The sequence below is a fragment of the Camelus bactrianus genome, chromosome 26 (assembly GCF_048773025.1).
Source record: "Camelus bactrianus isolate YW-2024 breed Bactrian camel chromosome 26, ASM4877302v1, whole genome shotgun sequence".
Lineage (NCBI taxonomy): Eukaryota > Metazoa > Chordata > Mammalia > Artiodactyla > Camelidae > Camelus > Camelus bactrianus.
The window spans coordinates 10,525,004-10,544,639 of NC_133564.1; the positions used below are offsets into that span (position 1 = coordinate 10,525,004).

General features: G+C 42.1%; 1 protein-coding gene and 1 pseudogene across 2 annotated transcripts in view; both read left to right on the forward strand.

Annotated features, from left to right (window-relative positions):
* AGPAT5 (1-acylglycerol-3-phosphate O-acyltransferase 5) overlaps positions 1-15,746 on the forward strand; it is a 38,996-nt gene extending 23,250 nt beyond the window's left edge. Inside the window, exons 6-8 of one of the 2 annotated variants that reach the window (XM_010953341.3) lie at positions 7,850-8,011; positions 11,088-11,211; positions 13,293-15,746. In XM_010953341.3, the coding sequence (XP_010951643.2) occupies positions 7,850-8,011; positions 11,088-11,211; positions 13,293-13,518 (512 nt within the window). In that variant the 3' untranslated portion in view covers positions 13,519-15,746. The remainder of the gene's footprint in view (positions 1-7,849; positions 8,012-11,087; positions 11,212-13,292) is intronic. The other variant, XM_045515529.2, reaches the window with a different exon arrangement.
* On the forward strand, positions 2,407-7,842 carry LOC123616368 (large ribosomal subunit protein uL1 pseudogene; annotated as a pseudogene).
* Positions 15,747-19,636: the final 3,890 nt, after the last annotated feature.

Below are 19,636 nucleotides of genomic sequence, written 5' to 3' on the forward strand. Positions count from 1 at the left end.
AGCTTTTAAACCTAATAACACCCTCATCACCAATAATTGACCATTATTGGTCTGTCATTTCCCTGTGACTTGTAGGTCTTTCTCAAAGTTATCAAAAGGGAAAAAAATGAAAAAGTTTGTTTTATGGACAAATAATTTTTAATTGCCAACTGTTCTTTCTTTAAATTATATAACTGGGAAGACTTGCTGTCCATTACGAGTGTGTTTTCTTGTGACTGTAAAGGTAATTCTTTCCCACCACGCACAAAGGAAATTGATTTGTGAGCGGTATAGCTAGAAAAAGTGTTTCCTGTTTTCTTTCCTCTTAGGTCACAACTAAATGAGATTACTTGAAAATAAAAACAAACAAACTTGTTTCTCCATCTGTTAAGCTAATTTTTCTTCAGGAAAATTGAAACTTAATAGCACTTGTTCATCTGTGATATGTTTTGCTTCAAAAAACATTCATTTTACTCCTAAGGTACACCTTCATTTGAATCTGACTTAAAAAGCAAATAGAAAAACAAACCCAAACCAACCTTTTTAATTGAGATTTTAAAAATTTGATACTTGTTTGCATGTTTAAGTCATTATGCTGTAAACCCTTCTTCAGTTTTCTGTTGACGGTGGTATTGGCTGGTCTAAGAGCTATGGGTGGAAGGTATAGGTGTCTCTGTCTGTTTTAACCCTAAGTGTTTCAAGGCCTTGATTATCACTGTTTCCTAGAAGTATCTTGCTTCGAAAACATACTAGGCACAAAATGTGTTGATTCCATATAAGAGTTGTTATTGAAGGTGTACCTGTGTTATCGTGTCATGAACTCTTACTGTTGTTCCCTTCAGAGTGAACGTGTTAATCATAAGTGATCATATTAATGATCTCTAAATTCCCTAATTACTTGAAGCTAAATGCTAGTCAATTTTAACACAACCTCTCTAGGACAAAAATTAAGATTTTAAGAGGTCTGAACTATAGGTAGAATCTTCAAAAAACTACTAAGCAAGGTATATATATTGAAGGCTGCTCAATTCTGTAATAGTACATGCAGGGAAAAGAGAATTGTCTTTTCAGAAATGCTGACGTGGAACTTTTCATTTAAGGAAACGGTGAAACATTTAATAAGAAGAGCTTCAACATAATATATAAATGTAAGAGAATTATATTGTATAGTAGTGGTATATAAGTACAGAATGATATAAATATGTAAATATAGTAGTACTATATACGAATAGTGTTGCAAGCTGGGAGGGTGTAGCTCAAGCGGTAGAGCACATGCCTAGCATGCCTGAGGCCCTGGCTTCAAATCCCTAGCACCTCCGCTGAAAAATCAAATAGATAAGTAAACCTAATTACCTCCCCCCTGCAAAAAAAAAAAAAAGAATAGTATTGCATAAATACGAAGGATTTGGTATGATAGGTAAAAAAAAATTTCTTTAGTTGTGTTTCTAAAGTGTTTACGTGACCGGTTAGATGATTTTAATTTAAATCCAACAAACCTATCACAAAGTGACTTCTTCCCCGAGGCAGTTCATTTTTGGCCAGTTGTTGACCAATTATTGCTGTTGTGTGTGGTGAGGTGTCTGCTAATCTTGGCAGTGATTTATAGAGTGCTGTAGAAGGCTGCTTGTTCCAAGTAAGGCCACAAAAGGAAATCTCACAGGTCTCGATTACTGTTGAGTCAAAGACCACAGGTGGTTCAGGATATAAAAGCAGAAGAATTATGTTGGAAAACTACACTCAAACCTTACGTTCTCATTTATTCTTATATGCTTGTCATTTTTGAAAAAGAACAGGAATGAATAAAGGGAATGAGGAAGCTTTTGAATTATGTTTATAGTCATACTCAAGAAACCTGTTCTTCACTCTGCATATCAAGTCCTCCTCAGTGTCTAAACTGCAGCTTTGGCCTCTTCTGTTTGTATAGCATGGCTCCAGCGGGCACCCAGGTCGGGTCCCAGCCTGGGGAGGGCGGCAGCAAGGGGCAGGATTTGTAGGTCTGGAAGTCCTGGGCTGGAAGGTCAGGTTACCAGCCACAGCACTCTGTAGGGCTTTGGACATAGCAAATGGTCAGTGGTTTTGTGAGCTTTGTTTTACGTCTTTGAGGTCATTTCCATACCATTTACTCAAAAATTTTACCAGAATAAATATTACTATTTAGTCCTCCTACCTTTTCACACTCCTTGCAGCTGCCCTTTTGTGAATTCTTGATCTGCTCAAGCTGTGGTCTAAACTCCAAGTCAGCGGTTCTCTAACTGGTCCTGAACCAACAGCATCAGTGCTGTTCGTTTGGAAACTTGCTTGAAACCCAGGTTCTCGGGATCCATCCCAGACCTAAGACCGCGGACGTCCTCGGGCTGAGGCTCCGCCTTCCAGATGCCCCTGATGCTTCCTGAAGGTTTAGAACCACTGGTCTGAGTAAGACGAGTCATGTGCTTAACAGGTTAGTTGGGTCAGTGTTTTGCCCAGAACATGTGGGTCTAATATTTATTGGTAAACCTTCATTTTGTACTTCAGTTTCATGAAGAAAAAGAAAAACATAATAGCAGTTACTTACCCATTACAGACAACAGACGCAGGGGCCAGGAGGAGGCTGCCCGCCTGGGTCCTGTGGACACTTAGGCGCTGCTTTCCTAATTTAGACCTGTCTCAGTTATGGGAAGTGTTTCATCTGAGCTGACTTTCCTTGTAAGCACGTTTGTTGTTTTGCTTGCCAGGCGTTGCTAGGGGATTTGGACTCTCACGTGTCTAACTCTTCCTCCCGGCCCTGTTAAAGTGAGCTCCGCAGTGGTTTCCACCCCAGCGACCAGCGGGACGTACACCTGAAGTTTAGAGCTGTAGTAGTAGGGGGCACCCCTCTGTGGTGGCCAACCAAAGACCTAGAGTGTCCACGTTGCTCAGCCAGATACATTACCGAGCAAGGTCTTTGTAGTTTTAAGGCTCTAGGATTTATGGGATTTGGCCTTCCTCCTTTGACTAGCACTGCCTAAGAACAGTCTCTTTTCTGGTTATCGCGGTGTGAGGCCCGATAGGCAGTGGGTCTCCCGCGACACCCTGTGCGAGGTGGTGTGAGAAGCCCTGCCCAGGAACCAGTGGAAGTTTCGGGAGGCAATGGAACAGGTCAGCCTGGAGAACTGTGACCCTCAGGAGGACAGACACTTCTCGGACACCATCAGGCTGCCGCCCACTCCCTGCCCCAGGTTTTCCGTATGCAGAACGTCCTCGGGGACCAGCAGCATTGTGATGAGGCCAAGGCTGTGGCTCTCCCCAGTGTGGATGTCAAGGCTCTGAAGAGACTCAACAGGCGTAAGAACCTGGTTAAGAAGGCGGCCAAGAAGTATGATGCCTTTTTGGCTTCAGAGTCTCTGATCAGGCAGATCCCAAGAATCCTGGGCCCAGGTCTGAATAAGGCTGGCAAGTTCCCTTCCTTGCTGACGCACAATGAGAACACGTGGCCAGAGTTGATGAAGTGAAGGCCACGATCACGTTCCAGATGAAGAAGGTGCTGTGTCTGTTTGCCACGTGCCGATGACAGATGATGTGCTTGTGTACAACGTCCACTTAGCTGTCAACTTCCTGGTGTCATCGCTCAAGAAAATTTGGCAGAACATCCAAGCTTTGTATGTTAAGAGCACTGTGGGCAAGCCCAGCGCCTGTCCTAAGGCACAGCTTAATAAACGATACTGCCAACATTAAAAAAAAACCCTAAATGCAGAATGTTTTCTTTTCTTTGGAGACTTAATTGAATAAAAGTTATTATTGTATCTGAAGCATCACATAAACAAATTTAAGTGAAAAATGTCAAGTTAATATATGTAATATTAATAAACTTAGTATAGAAAGAACTCTTGCTAATTAGTAAGAAAAAGACATAAATGAGAAAAATGAAAAAAAGGTCATGAATTGGAAATTTTAGAGATTTGAATGATCCACACACATAAACAAATAGTCTTTCTCCCTTATAATCAAAGAAATACAAATTAAATGAGCACTCTGAAACAGGTCCACCTCGCAAACATTAAAAAAGAAAATTACTGCCGAGCGTTGGTCCAGATTTGGTGGAAAAGTCACACTTACCTGTCTGCTGGGAGCTAAGATGCATACTTGTTCTCTGTGGTGCTGCAACAAAGTACCATAGACGTGGTGTCTTAAAATGATACAGAGGTGTCCCCTTACAGCTCAGGAGGCCAGAAGTTTGAAACGGGTCTCACAGGCAAAAGTCAAGATGGGGTCCTAACCATAGTTCTATCTGTACGCTCCCGGGGGAAATCCATTTTCTTGCACAGGATCCAGTGTTGGGTTAATGCTCTGCTTTTACGGGCTCGAAATTGCACTGGGTCCTGCAAATTATGTAGCCAGTTCTGCCTCGAACCTCTTCCTTGCTCTTCCTTCCTCTGAGCCTGGGTTTTTGGCTTACCTCTGACCTCTCTTGCTTTGGCCCTTTGTTCACCTGTCAGGTTTGTCCCCACTTTCTTCTCCGAGCATCCACGTTGGTCTCTCTCCAATGCTCTCTCTTTCCTGAAGCTTTTACCAATCAGATGAGTGACTGAAAAAAAGAATCTTTAAGTGTGAGAAGTATTTTTGTATTCTGAGGTTATTTTTAGTCTCCTTTAGAATATTCTACCATGTACCATAGCTGTTTATTTCATTGCCTCATTAACCTCTAACCTGCATGTTTATAGTTCTAAAGCAGTGTCTTGTTAATAATTACTGAATAGAAAGGGTGCTGAACAAGACATTGTAAAGTCTTGTGATCTGTGTGACTTGGAGCAAATCATTTTCTCTCTCTGAGCCACAGTTACTTAGTTTGCAGGAGTCAAGTGAGATGATGAACGTGATGTAAAATTTCCTACGTGGATCAATAGAGATTTTCTATTCAATGAGTTTATCATTTGTTTATGTTTCCTAAATATAATACTGACAGCAAAGTTTCAGTTAGACCAAGCACCGCCACCGTGGCCCTCGGGCAGAAGCTTAGTCAGAAGGTAAAGTGTCATCAGTACCGAGTGGAAGTCGAGGAGACTGGAGATGGAAACCAAGTAGAGACTGGACAATGGCCAGGAAGAATGAACTAGACTAGCTGCCTGTTCTCTGCTTAGAGCTTGGGGGTTTTCTGTGGCTCCTGGAGGCGGTCAGGTCAGTAAGGCAGGCTCGAGCTCCAGCAGTCCATTATGAATGTCTGCGTTGGCATTCCAGTTGGTCTCTGTAGTGTTATTATGCAATTGGTTTTATACTAATGACCCAAGGTTTTGGGTTAGTGAGTGCCCTCTTCCCTGTTTGAAGACCGCTTGGTCAGAGACTGTAAATTGTTCCCTTTGTGGACTAGGGGAGTCCACGGGCTTGTAGGATTGTGAAGTGACTTCTGATCATCAAAGAAAAGCCAGATTCCGTGGGGAGGGTATAGCTCAGTGGTAGAGTGTGTGCCTAGAATGCACACAGTCTTGGGTTCAATCCTCAGCAGCTCCATTTAAAATTTAATTCATTAATAAAAGCCTAATTACTTCCCCACACCCCCCCCCAAAAGAAGAAAAGCCAGATTCTACTCATTGGAGTGGTGAGGGAATCTTATATTATGCTAAGTCCTGGAAGATCAATAGCCCGTGTGTTAGTAAGTACACACAGAGAACAGGTCGCTGTTGTGTCCACACCTCCGCTGACCCTCTCTCTGCCCCTCCGTCCTACCACCCACTGAAAACACTGGTCCAGGGAGTGCGTGGCCTCCATTTGGCCCGAGTTTGGTCCCGTCTGGACGTTTCAGTGATTTCCAGTGAGTATGTTTGACCACTTCCTTCTTGAGACGTTTTCTTCTCTGGGCATCTGCGTCACCCCAGCCTCCTTATGTTTTTCCTTCCCGTTGGCGCTTCCTTTTCAAGAACTGGTAGGTGAAAGCTGGAATGTGCTGGACACGGACTGGATCTAGAAAACGTGTTGATGGGAGCCGCCCCTCGTGCGTTCCTTGTCTCCGCTCTGCTTACGTCTTCTGATGGGTTTTTCTTACTCGTCCGCCACCAAGCCAGGTTTTCCATGCCTTCATTATGACTCATTTTGGAGGAAGTATTACTTTTCTGTCTTCTTATTTTCTTACTAACTTACTTAGATTTTAAGAATTAATTGTTTTTACTGAATACCAGAGTGATTCTGTGGAACTATGGACTTAGTAAAACTGAGCAAGTTCCAATAGCAGAGAAGGCAGTATCAACTAATTTAATTGACAAATAAATGTTTCCCGGCATGGTATACTATTCAGATTTTTGTTATAAGTTTGTGAATAAATTAAACTGCTTCTGCCCTGGGGACTTCAGTCAGATACGCTGTTGTGGGAATCTTTTGCTTTCCCACACCACTCTGCATTTTAAAAATTCTTCTGCAGGAAGATCCCAACATGCGGTTGCTGTTCTTCCTCATGCAGCTGATTTTCCCTGGAGACAGGCAGTAGAAAATCCAAGTCGAGTTTTTTTTTCTCATCTATTTTCATGTCACTTCTTCAGAGAGCTACACTTTTCTGTTAAACTGTGAGCAAATATTCCAATCCAGGAAAAGGGAGGCAGCTGGAAATAGGAAGGAGAGAAGAACAAATTCTTAGCACTAGCAGGAATACTAATGAATACGTGATTAATTATTCTATATAAATTGCAGTAGTTTCTCAAAGAAGCTTTTAAAAGTGCATGTGTGTGTGTATGTATATTATGTGTGTGTGTTATATATATAAAATATACCCAAGAGAATTGAAATTCTATGTTCATACCAAAACTTGTTAATGTGCAGCTTTCATATGCAGTATGTATGAATGTTCATAGCAGCATTATTCATAATAGCCAAAGGATGAAAAGCCCAAATGTCTGTCCACTCTTAAATGGATAAACAGAATGTGGTATATCCATACAGTGGAATATTATTCAGCCATAAAAAGTAATGAGGTAATGATGTATGCTACAGTATGGAAGAACCTTGAAAACATTATGCTGCATGATAGAAACTAGACAGAGTAGTCCACAATTCTGTGATTTCATTTATGTGAAATGTCCATAATCAGGAAATCCAAAGAGACGGAAAGTAGAATTGTGGTAGTGGGGAACTGGGGGGCTGGGAGGGTTGGGGGGTGGTATGTGCAGAGAAGGAAAGTGTGCAGTGTCCACAAAGGGTGATGAGTGTCTTTGGAGTGATGAAAATGGTCTGGAATTTGATAGTAGTGTTGGTGGTACAGCTTTTTGAATATACAAAAAAAAAAACACAGGATCTTGTACTTTACAGTGGAGGATTTTATGGTATATGAATTCGATTTCAAAGGTTTAAAAAATTGTACTAAGAAACTAGATCTCCAGTTTACCCTAAAGGCATCAGGCCAGTGTTTTGTGGTATATAGATCACATCAGCCCTGAGTTCAGATATTATGCACAGTGGGGGTCGTTTGGGTAATCCCACCCCGTTTCTATTTGAGTAGAAATAGAACTGAAGGAATCATGGACTTGGAGTCAGAAGTTATGAATTGAACTCTTGAATCTTGAAGTGGCCATGGGCAAGATGCTACCACCTTTGTTCTGTTGCCAGAGATGAGGATCATGTGTTTGCTCTTGTTGGAGTTTCTGAGGGTATCTGAGATGCTGTAAGCTTCTTGAGTGTGGCTTTTCCAGCCCTTCCCTACAGTGTCTTGTATGTGTAGCTGTTTAATACATGTGTATTAAATAAATGTTGATTTAAATTGAGAAAGGCACGTGAAAGTGCTCCCTAAACTGGAAGTCCTATAGAGATTATGGCATCAGTATATTCTGGTCTGTCTCTCAGTGGAAACTGAAAAACCATTTAGATGTTATATTCTGTTGTCAAGGTGTTTTGTAACTAATTTATGGCCACACTGAATCAACTTCTTTTCTAGGCCTTCCAGTATTAAAACATGTGCTGACACCAAGAATTAAGGCAACTCACGTAGCTTTTGAGTCTATGAAGGATTATTTAGATGCAATTTATGATGTCACGGTGGCGTTTGAAGGGACTGTGGATGACAAAGGGCAGCGGAAAGAAGCACCATCCATGGCTGGTGAGTCTGTTTCAAAGTCGGTCATATCAGTGGGGAGAGTGTAGCTCAGTGGAGAGCACGTGCTTAGCATGCACGAGGCCTGGGTTCAATCCCCAGTACTGCCACTTTAAAAATAAATGTATAAATAACCCTAACTACCTCCCCCCACCAAAAAGAAAAACAGAAAACAAAAAAACTCTATCAAGTAGGTCATCTCTATTTACAAATGGATAGTTTGTTTTTTAAAAATTGGTAAGTGCACTCTACTGTATTACATTTACTTGGCAATATCTTCCAAGTATGTATACTTGTTGTCTTTTTTATGAATCTGTAACAGCTGCATTTCACTAGTCCTGCTAAGTTTGGTACTTCTTGGCTGTCACGTTAGTCCTTTAGACTTGCCCATTGTCATTGACTCAGCCTCTCTCTACCCGGGGGTCACACGTGAAAATGGAAAGGTTCAGACATCAAAGGAAGGAGTGAGGCGGAACGGCACGCACCTCGCAGTACTGAGGTGGGCGCTGATGGTCAGCGTGCATCTTCCTATGTACTTCTCACATAATATTTATGAAATCTAGTGTCACGCACAAGAAGGAAAACTGTTAAGTGTGATTTTTTCTTTCTTCAAACCTGTGCTAACTATTAAGAACCTTTGAGCTGTTGTTTACGTGTATGTCAGATACAGCAAGAAAAAAACAGGATTTTACATGAGCAGAATGTTTTTGTTAAGCATCACCAAAGACACTCATGATCGTTAGGGAAATCTGAACACGGGAGGGGGCAGCGAGGAAGTGGGGAGTTGCCGGCCCCGCCTCAAAGTGTCCGCAGCGGTGGGCCTGGCATCTCACCTGGAGCTAATGTGCCTGTCAGACGGCTTCTGTCAGTGGGAGCTCCGAAGGCCGATGTTCAAATACGCTCCAGACACAGAGAGAGTAGCTCCCAGAGCGGGAGGTCTGGGAGAGAGGACACGGGGTGGGCACTGAGGGGTAAGTGATGCAAAAACGGATCGTGGTGGGAGGAAGTAAGGCCTGCGGTAGCCACATCTGAAGTAAGAATGACTGTGAAGTATGAAGCTGAAGCTTTTTTTTTTTCATTTTAAATGTGATTTTTTTGGTGTATATTATGCATTGAACAGTTTAAAAATCAAAACTATGTAACGTGCACAGTGGAACAGCTGGCTTTCCACCCTGCTCCCACTCGCCTGGCCTTGCCACCGCTCCTCCCCCGGCAGCCACTGTTCTTCACCTCTGGGGTGTGATGGGTGCAAATTTAATTGACTCCACTGCCCCTCCCTCTTATAAAAAAGGCGGCATATGATATATTTATTTTCTTTTTCAGCCAGTGAAGGAGTCATTGCCCTAGTTCACATTTGGAGACAGACTTATATTTAGTTATTCTACAACATTGCCAAACGTTTATCAGACATTTAAAAATAAGATTAAACATGTTTTTATTATTTATGACAACCAGTTATAATTCCCACAATAACTTTTTTAAAGTGCTGGTTTTATCACGTCCCCATGCAGGTCTGGCCTGCCATCCAGGGACTCCATGGGCAGTGTCCCCATGTGGGTCTGGCCTGCCATCCAGGGACTCCGTGGGCAGTGTCCCCAGGCTCTGGCCTGCCATCCAGGGACTCCGCGGGCAGTGTCCCTGTGCGGGTCTGGCCTGCCATCCAGGGACTCCGCAGGCAGTGTCCCCGTGCAGGTCTGGCCTGCCATCTGGGGACCCTGCAGGCAGTGTCCCCTTGTGGGTCTGGCCTGCCATCCAGGGACCGGCTCTCTGCCCTGAGTGCCTCCTTCACACCGTCTGCTCCTGCCCAATGCTGCCCAGGGGGAACTGGTTTGCTCCTTGTTACTGGAATCCTCCCGCGCCTCCATGCACGGCCTGTACTGGAGTGGGGGGTTGTGAGCCAGGCCACCTTTCCACGTGAGGCCCCTTCCCCCTCGTTGCCCCCATCAGGTCTGGGCTTTGTCTCCAGGGAAGGCCCCCACCGCCACCTGCTTTCTAGCTCACGTGGCTTTCCTGCTCTCACCCTCCCATGGCACACACTGCGGGCAAGGTTGGCACGTGGCGTGTGGGAGCTCCGTCTCCTCTCAGATTAGCAGTGCCTTACGGACAACGTATGAGCCACCATTTCTTGGAACACGTCTTGGACCACATTTCAACTTGAGATCAAAGGTCTCCACCTCCTGCTTCCCACCCACCCAGGGAACATAGTCTTCTCTTAAATCTGTTAGCAATATTTCCTTGTTCTCCAGGAATTTAAGTACATTATTATTCTCCTGTCTCCACAGAAAGCCACCTACCAAAAAGAGAATTTCCAGACTCAAAGGTCTTTGTTATCTTGAAATAAATCCTGACTTCATCCCTTGTGCAACCCGGGCTGACAAAGGACTGCTTTTTTTTTTTTCAAATTAGCATGTTTTAGAAATTGTCATGATTTAGGGGCTCACAGCTATTCCAAAAAAATTTGGTTCCCAAACCAAGTAGAATATGTTAAAATACAGCAAGGACCAGGAAAGCAAGGAGCAGCAGGGAGTGGAGACCACTAGCAGGTCATGGGGGGGGGGGCCCTCCAGAGTGGGCTCCTGCCATGTAGACAGTCGTGCAGGCGGCCGTGTTCTGGCCCAGGCACGGGGAGCAGCAGTGACGACGTGTGATAAGCACTCGGCCTGGGAATAGGGGGCTGGGGGTCCCATGAAGGTGACTGGTAGGTCTGCTGTGGTTGGCATCTGGGGGGCCCTGCAGAGGATGGGTACATACTGTCAAGTCCAGCTGCCTGGTCCTTGGCTGCCTGTAGAATTCTAGGTTGTTGTATGAAAAGTAACATTGGATACTGTTTGATTTAACTAATGACTTTGATAATTGTGGAAGACTTGGAAATTATAATATGCTTTTCTACTGCAGCCTGAAACCCAAAACCACCAGTTTATCGTCTTCATTTTCTTTGAATTTATTTTGCTGAAAAGAAAAACTATACCTTTCTCTTCTGTACCTTTTCATCATTTTAAAACTGTTTAAACTTCATTTTCCTTGTTATTTTATGTAACTGTTTGTTCTAGAATAATTAAAATGAGATCTTTTTCTTTTATAGAATTTCTCTGCAAAGATTCTCCAAAAATTCATATTCACATTGATCGGATAGACAAAAAAGACGTCCCAGAAGAGCAAGTATATATGAAGAGATGGCTTCATGAGCGCTTTGAAGTAAAAGACAAGTGAGTAACAGCTCCAGCTCTTCAGAAACTTCAGTGCCGCTAAATCACTAAACAATTTGAAACGAATGTAAACAGTTCTGTTATCTTAAGAATGCTTTTTGGAGACTCAGGTCAAATCGCATTCTATGTTTCATCTGTTCACGTTTTAAACATTGCTGTTATGAGTCACCATGAAGGACCTTGTTAGGGGAAGCTGCTCATTTTTATTTACCACATTCAGTAGTTTGTGTAAGATGTCAAGTTTTTTAAAGAAGAGAGACACACAGAAAGCTTTGCACCATTGAGCTGCCCGAGGCCTGCGCTCCCAGGTCAGTGGGGAGGTGTGCCTCCTGAGGACAGGCCGCTGGGCCCGCAGTGCGTGGACAGTGGGCTGTGGGTTCCCCAGGACGGTGTCTGATGCGCATGCGGGGCTGATGCCGGTGTGTTTGTTAGAAGAGGAAGGAGCACATGACATTTTCAGAACCAAAACATCTTTTTGCTGTTAGCGTTTTGGGGCCGAAAACAGTTGGGTTGACCTTTTGTTTCTCCCACTAATAACTTGACTTCGGAGCAAGCTGTGGTGTTGGAGCTTGCCGGGGCTTACCTGTGAGTCACTTCCAGGTGTGTCTGGATGCCTGTGGGGTGAGGCGTGGCCTCAGGGTCACAGGAGGGAGTGACTGTGCTCTGTCTCTTGCTGAAGAGTGGTGGGAGCTGCAGGTGACCTCAGGAGAGCGTGTTACGTTTGATTTATACAAACTTCTAAAGGCAGAAGTTTTAGAGCTTTCTTTTCTTTTTAGGAAGATAAAAACGGGGTTCTGAGGTTTCGATATGATTTTTAGACCTTGCATTTTCTTGGATTTTCTTGGGTGTATTATTTATCTACTGTCTGTTTTGCTATCAGTGGAAATTTTATCCTTGCTAATGCGTATCCTGGTTTTTGAAAGCTCTGTTTTAAATATCTACTTTTTATCCTCTTTTTGGAAAAAAAAATGGATCTGTTAATTATAAGATGCACCATTTAAATTTACTAAGACCACATTGAAAAGTATGGCTTTTTAAAGACTTAAAAAATACTTGCCAAGTTTCGTTCATGTTCAGAAATGTTACCTGTGTTTTATTCTCCTAATGTGCTTCTTCTTGGGAAAGTGCCATTGTTTCTCCGCCCCTTGTTGTATGACAGTACAATATTTCCTGACGAACCCTCCTGGATTAACTTTACAAGTGAGAACTGCTGAAAATGGACTGTGTTGAAAAGGAAACTGTATGAAGTGCGTGAACAGATTTCTGTGTTTCCCTGACTCTCCGTTGTACATGACAGTTCATTAACCCAGCCATTCAGTGCCACCCACATGGTTATGGAAGGAATTTTAAAAGTAGGACTTACATGCTTTGACATGAAAATCTGTTCTCAGAAAAAAACACCTGAACAATATGATTAGTATTTTGTGTTATAGGTGTTTGCATATGTTTAGAATGAGCCTGGACATTTGAAAACAGTGATTTTTCTGTAGGGAATGTGAGTTACAAGGCAACAGAAGGACTTTCCCTTTTTGTACTTTGAGATTTTTATATTGAGTATATTCTGCTATTATAATTTTACATTTGTTAAATAAGGTGGGAAAATGCATAAACGGTGCTATTTTGTCCTTTTACCTGCTCTTATAATAATAATACATATAATCTAATAATAATAAGGGCTTTTGGTAGGCAGCTCTCTGTGTAGGAACTGCGGATCTTTGACTTCTGATGGGATGGGAGCTGTGAGGGTGCAGAGGCGGAGAAAAAGCCCATGTGAGTCAGGTCGTTGTACAATTTTAAAGATCTAAAATTTTAAAAACAAAAACATCCCTATAAAATTACTTAAAGCCATCTGTTTTTAAATATTACATATAATATAATTCATATACACTAATCTGAGAGCATTTTAAAGATATTTTTGAGGTCTAGAAGCTCCAATTAAACCAAGTCCCTGGGTGTATCCTTATAAGGACCTATAACTTCTCCAGCATGTAATAGGCACCCAATAGATACTTGTCAAATTAAAGTACTGAAATGACTAACCCTGCAAGTTAAAACTTTTTTTTTTTCCATTCTGGCCATAGATTGCTTATAGAATTCTATGATTCACTGGATCCAGAAAGAAGAAACAAATTTCCTGGAGAAAGTGTTACTTCTAAACTAAGTCTCAAGAAGACTTTACCATCACTCTTGATCTTAAGTGGTTTGACTGCTGGGTTGCTTATGACCGAGACCGGAAGGAACCTGTACGTAAAGACGTGGATTTATGGAAGCTTGATTGGCTGCTTGTGGGTTAGTATTAAAGCGTAAACAAGCAGCTGCCTCCGGGCAGCGGGATGTGCCGCGCTATTTATTATTGGCTGCTGCACATAACCTGCGGTTGTTCCTGAATTTAATGAGAAGTGTAAATAAAGCCTTGTTGACTGAACATTGGATAAAATAGAATTTCTGACTAAAGCCAATATGCATTTGGTCTTGGGCAAACATACACGGCTTCACAACGTTAGTGCGGAAGCTGCCGGAAGGGAAAAGATAAGCAGAGTTTGTGTGACACTTGGCATTTCCTATGAACTAATGTCAACTCCAGACGACTGTTAGGACTGTGCACTTTGTTATTGTCTTGTCGTTCAGATAGCTGCCTTCAGGAACGTTAATTTGCAGTGTATGTCACCGTGTTTGTTGTTTTCAATTTTTCACAACTCGACTGGTCCAAACTCTTATCACTAAACTATTTAGTATCCTGCAGCTGTGTAATATTTTGCTTTTTGCTTAATTTCTCCAAGTCAATGAAAGATGCTGTGGGTAAGTCTCAGGAGGACGTGAGGAGAGGGCCGAGAAGTGTTCGCGGGCGGTCTGGTCAGCACGCGCTTTTATTGTCCCGGGGTATTAGCTGCTTTCACGTTCTATTTGCAAAGTAATTAGCATTTCTAATATTTATTGAAATTGCTTCGTTTGCACACCCTGTACCCTGTACAAAAGAATAATGTATAAAATACGAGAATTAAGTTTAAGCCAATATTGCGGCCCTGATTCATTGCAGCCGAACTTTAAATTGCTCAGCTTTTTCAAGATTGAAGCCAAGCTCCCGGGACTTCACGACATTTGTGCCATAAGTACTTGAAAACCTTAATAAGGCGTCCTGTTACTTTTAGATCAAAATAATCAGCGTGAGCCTTTGTTGGAGCCAAGATGGTGGGAGCTCTCACACACGTGACCCAATTTCCTAGCATGAGCCTTTCGCCTGGTTCTCTGGGTTTAGCAAAACATTTAATCCAGAAATCATGTTTTCTGTCACCATGGTCGATTTCCGCTGTACGCAAGTCCTCTTCCCCCCGCTCCCCGGCAGCAGCGCTGCTGGGTCGCTGGCTCCCTGGCTCCCCGCGCGGCCAGCGTGTCCTGCTGCGGAGCTGGATCACTTAAGTGCCCGTGAGCCAGCTCACCGGCTGTGGCAAAGGCGTTTTGCATTCGTCTATGTCAAGAAATCACCTTCCTCAAGCCAGTGAAATACAGACTTAACCCACCAGGACGGAGTGAATTTGTTTAGTTCCCATGAGTATTAATGGAGCCATACAGTTAATCTGTGTCACCTCAAAAGAAGAGCTGTGTTTCAGGAACCCAATCACACAATTTTTAGTCATGGAACAATATATCCGCTGGAAGAGGACTTTTCTAAAAGTGTGATCTGCTCTATTTTTATGTTACAATCCAAACTTGATAGCTACTAGTCCTTTAAGATAACATTTCTGCTTGTTGGTAATGGATTTTTGCTGCAAAATTATATCAGTGTCTCAGATGCAACACACCAATTGAATCATGATAATCAAAATGGAACTCATAGTTAAGGGAAATTGTGTCGAGTTTTCCAGAACCAGAGTCAGCCATTTCAAGAACTGGGCGGCAGGGACTGGTTTGTGTGCGTTAGTGTGCACACGTTTTCACACATTCCCACGGGATACAGTTGGCCTAATTATGAATGGGGCTGTAGGTAGAACTTACGAAACATGTTCTCATGCCAAACTGCAATTTTCTCTTACTTGTAAAGTTCACTTTAGATCAATCCATGTTGTGTAACTTACTTTGAGTGTCATGGACATGCTCTAAGTTTAAATTTTAAGCAGCAGTCCCACTGGAACGATGTTGATTGTAAGTGAGTTGGAGAAGGCAGAGTGAGTTGCATAAGATCACTGGAACATCGTGTTTCTTGTAACCATCCTTATATTTGTCTCATAAAAGGTCTATAATATATTTGTTTAAAAATTTTGTATCAAAATATTTGGAAAATTAGAAGCTTCTTTTTAACATGTATTGATATGACTTGAATTACTATTTTCTGAAATTAAGAGCCCTGTGTCTACCTATAAATCATTTCACATAGATATCATTTAAGCTTTTGTTTGTGCTATTTTTATTGTTGATTTACAGCTTAGTTATTACTTGGGTTTCCTTTAAAAGAATGCAATCAGCGTGCATGCTTTTATGTTTTTCACAAAAGGGTGTTTGGATGAAAGTAAAAGAAAAAAATAAAATCTTTCACTGTCTCTAATGTCTGTGCTATTAATGTTTTGCAACCCTCAAAATTCACCAACAGTCTCCTGTTACATAAAATAGGCTTCATGACTGGCCCTGCATTCTGAACATATAAAACTACAGTAGTTTGTCAGAAGTATAGAGCACGTTTTTAAAAAAAAATACATTAAAATACTCAAAATTGTGAAGCAGTATATTAGTTTGGTTATATAAATTCATCCATATGTTTTACAAAGTATATGGCGAATATGAATTGCTTACTAATTCTGTGATTATTAGGATAGCTCACTGAAACATGTCAGATGCCTAAAATCAGCCAGGTTAGTGGGTAAAGTGCCAGTCTGACTAATCCTTACATCACACATACTAGTGATTTCTTTCATTTGTTTCACTTCCACGTGATTTTTTTTTCATTTAGAATAACAATTTCCTTTATAGCCAGATTGTGCAGACTTTGTTTCTTTTGTAACGTTACGGGTTTTATACTTACCTTCACTGACGAGGTCTATGTCAATAAAGCGATCTAAATAAATTAACTGTTAAAACTAAGAAATTTGCCCGTCAAGTATAGTCACAAAGTAACTGCCAGATGTATATCAGGTGCACATTTGTGAAAACAGAGAAATGTGTGTTGTAGTAGTATTTCATGATCTCATGTGTACGATTGAAAATCTATATAGTAGAGGTAAATTTTAACCTAATAATATTTGTTGAAGTGTTAGGTGGAGGGAACGGCCATCTGAGCACATATTCCGGACATCACCTAGTAGTAACTTACAAATCTTTGCTTATAAGTAGGAATTGGGGGGAGGGGCAGTTTTTATTAGTTACAGATACTTTCAGATTAAAGACTGGCTACCTTGGAGTATTATGTTACCATTTAGTATAACTGGCATTATAAACACACTGCATTAGCCTAACATCCAAGCGTTAGAATGAAAATCCATACTTGGTCAAACCGTTACTGAAAACTCAGATATTTGATATTACATAGGTAAAATCTCCATGTGATTCGACTGAATCTAAAACTTGCTGTTCAGACACTTCGAGGAGCCGTGTATGCAATCACTAAGGTATTTAGGCTTAGAGGAGTTAAGACTTGACATTATCCCCAGGATTTCATTGACACCTTCTCCAACTTGAGGGCGATAAAGTAACCCCATTCCCTCTATCAACTAGGGAGTCATTCTTGGGGTACTCATGCATGGGGTCAAAGATTTCCTAGTTATTATCCTGAGCAGGAAAAAAAAAAGCTGTTGTTCAGAAAGCCACTATAAATAGAAAGCTCAGTCATTTCTACCGTGTTGAAGGAAATTTGATATGTGGGGCAAGCTCTCAGTAAATGTTTACTGATGGTGACGAGACAGGTCGGTATTCCATCCAGATCAGGGATGGTTCCTGATCTTACATGTGAATGTGTAAGAAAGACATGTTCTACAGTTTCATGTTTATAAATCTTGACATCTGAAAAAACAGAGGAAGAAGAAGCTGCTACTGTTGATAGTCTCCTGTGTCCAGCAGGAGAGAGTATTTACTAACAGTCTTCTCTCCTTACAGAATGTTCAGAATAAATTCTGACATCTTCTTGAGTTTATTGGTGCTAATGCTCAACAAAAAAGGGGAAGATATAAATCTCAAAAGGTAGTTATTTGGTGATATATGTAACGATAAAAGATGTGTTTGGTGATAGTTCTTTCATATATATGTGATATATATGTATTGTTTTGTTGACAAATATACCTACAGAATACTATATATTATTTTAAAAGCTCATTTTGTCATGATACTTGCCAAGACGTGTAGCGTGCTTACAGGGTGTCAGGCAGCTTGCTGACCTCTGGACACTGTCTCATCCAGTCCTCATAACAGATCCCGGACTGCAGGGTATCTTGGTTCTTGTTGAGAGCAGTGAGTCTGCAGGCAGACTGCCAGATTTTGAGTCCTGATTTTGCCACTTGGTGTTTGATTGGGCAAGTTATTTAAAATTTGTGACCCAATTATTTTCATCCATAAAAAATAGCAGTAATAATCGTGCTGCGGACTCAGGAAGTCCGTGCGTCTGAAGCACCGTATGTCGTGCGGGAAACGCAGCAGGTGCCAAATAAGTCTCGTTCCTGTAATTCTCCTCCCGCTCGCAGTTTTACCGATGAGGAGATTGAGGCTCAGAGTTCAAATAAAATACACAAAGTCACATAACTAACACTTTCGGCAGAAAAAAGTACTCCTCTGCTTCGTGAAGATGTAATGCAGTATTTCAAACTACCTAAGTGCCTTCAACTTAAGTCATGGCCATAATCACAGTTATTTAAAGATTACATGTTTTTGAAATCTAGATAAAATAATACAGGGATTCAAAAGGAAAAATTCTCCATCTTTCATAAGAAAAATCTCATGGTCTCTGCAGATTGGTTCCACATTGGTCCTGAGGGCTGAGGAGATGCCCGCCCCCAGGAGCTGGCAGCACAGAATCCTTCCCACGCTTGGTGAAGGTGACGTGTAGTGGCAGGCCCGGAGGTTGTCCCCGTAATGGCAGGGTAGTGTTCGAAATTGTCCAACTTAAGTCCCTTACTAAGGGAGACCCCATACTGTACGATAATCTGCTTTGTCCCTATACGTGCATAATCTTAGACAAATTACCTTCCCTGTTTGATCCCTCCTTTATCTGTAAAATGAAGTGAATACTTACCTCATGGAGTTTCATTAGAGTCCAATGAGGTAATAGTTGTAAGAGTGCATTCGTATATGAAGCTCATGAATGTGAAGAGATTGTTCCAATTCTTCCTAAATCATTTCAGCTTTACTTACTGTCTGTAATGTGTGAATAAATAATTATTTTCTGACATGTTTTGGAACTGAAACCCATAATTCTTAGGAATATTTATTAGTAAACTTTTTTTCAGTCATTCCGGATCATATTTATGTTGTGTTCTGTCCGGGCATCCTTGAGTTACTTTCCTTCTGGATCACAGGTCAGACTCTTAATTTCCGCACCGTTACCAGTCTCATCTGTTCATGACTGTCCTGTTCTCTCTCATTTGCACCCATGGTCTCTGAGGTCCTTGGAAGTTTGTTTCAGGGAAGATGACAGAGAAAGTTGTGTTTTTCTCACCCACCATCCCATCATCGGTCAGAATGGAAAACAGCAGTAAACGCTATGGGAGAACATTTCTTATCAGTATGATGGAAGCCAGGATGAAGAAGGGAAGAACCCACCATAGAAGGAAGAACATTTTCAGACTGAGTACCAGTTGAAGGAAAGGAGAATTTCTGCGTCCGGCTGCCGTGCACCGCATGTGAGGAGCTGACCGAGTGTGTCCTGGAACCCAGAACGTGTCCAAGAAATACCTACAGGCTTTGCGGTTGCCTGCTTCAGCTGGGGTGGTTTTATTCTTGATGGTGGTGGTGGTGGTGGTGGTGGTGGTGGTTAAAGTTTGACCTTCTAGTTGAAAGGAAAAACAACTAGCAGTACAATTATTGTCACTTAAGGACATCTGGGGTTATAGTTAAGTTATTGTTCCGCAGGTTTTCTAAACCCACAGCCGGCATTGCACCCACTCACCCCACATCACTGAACACCTGCCAGGGCTGAGCTAAGTTACTTCCAGAGGGGCCTGCTTAGGGCGTAAGGAAAGCTGGTGAATCCAGCAAAGCCAAAGACATACTAGGAGATAGGTGCCCCTGGGCGTGGTCACCCTGCCACGCCCCTCCTTCAGGTTTCGGCAGAGCACGCTGCTCAAAGGACCTGTGTGGACCACAGCTGCGGGTGACGCCATCCATCACTGGCGTGTTCTCCTGAGAGGCAACTCTCACCTGGAACCAGGAGTAAAAGCAGTTGCTACCCTGACTTAGGGGCACCCAAAGATTCCAGCACCTCAGGGTCACAGCACGGACAACTGTCAGT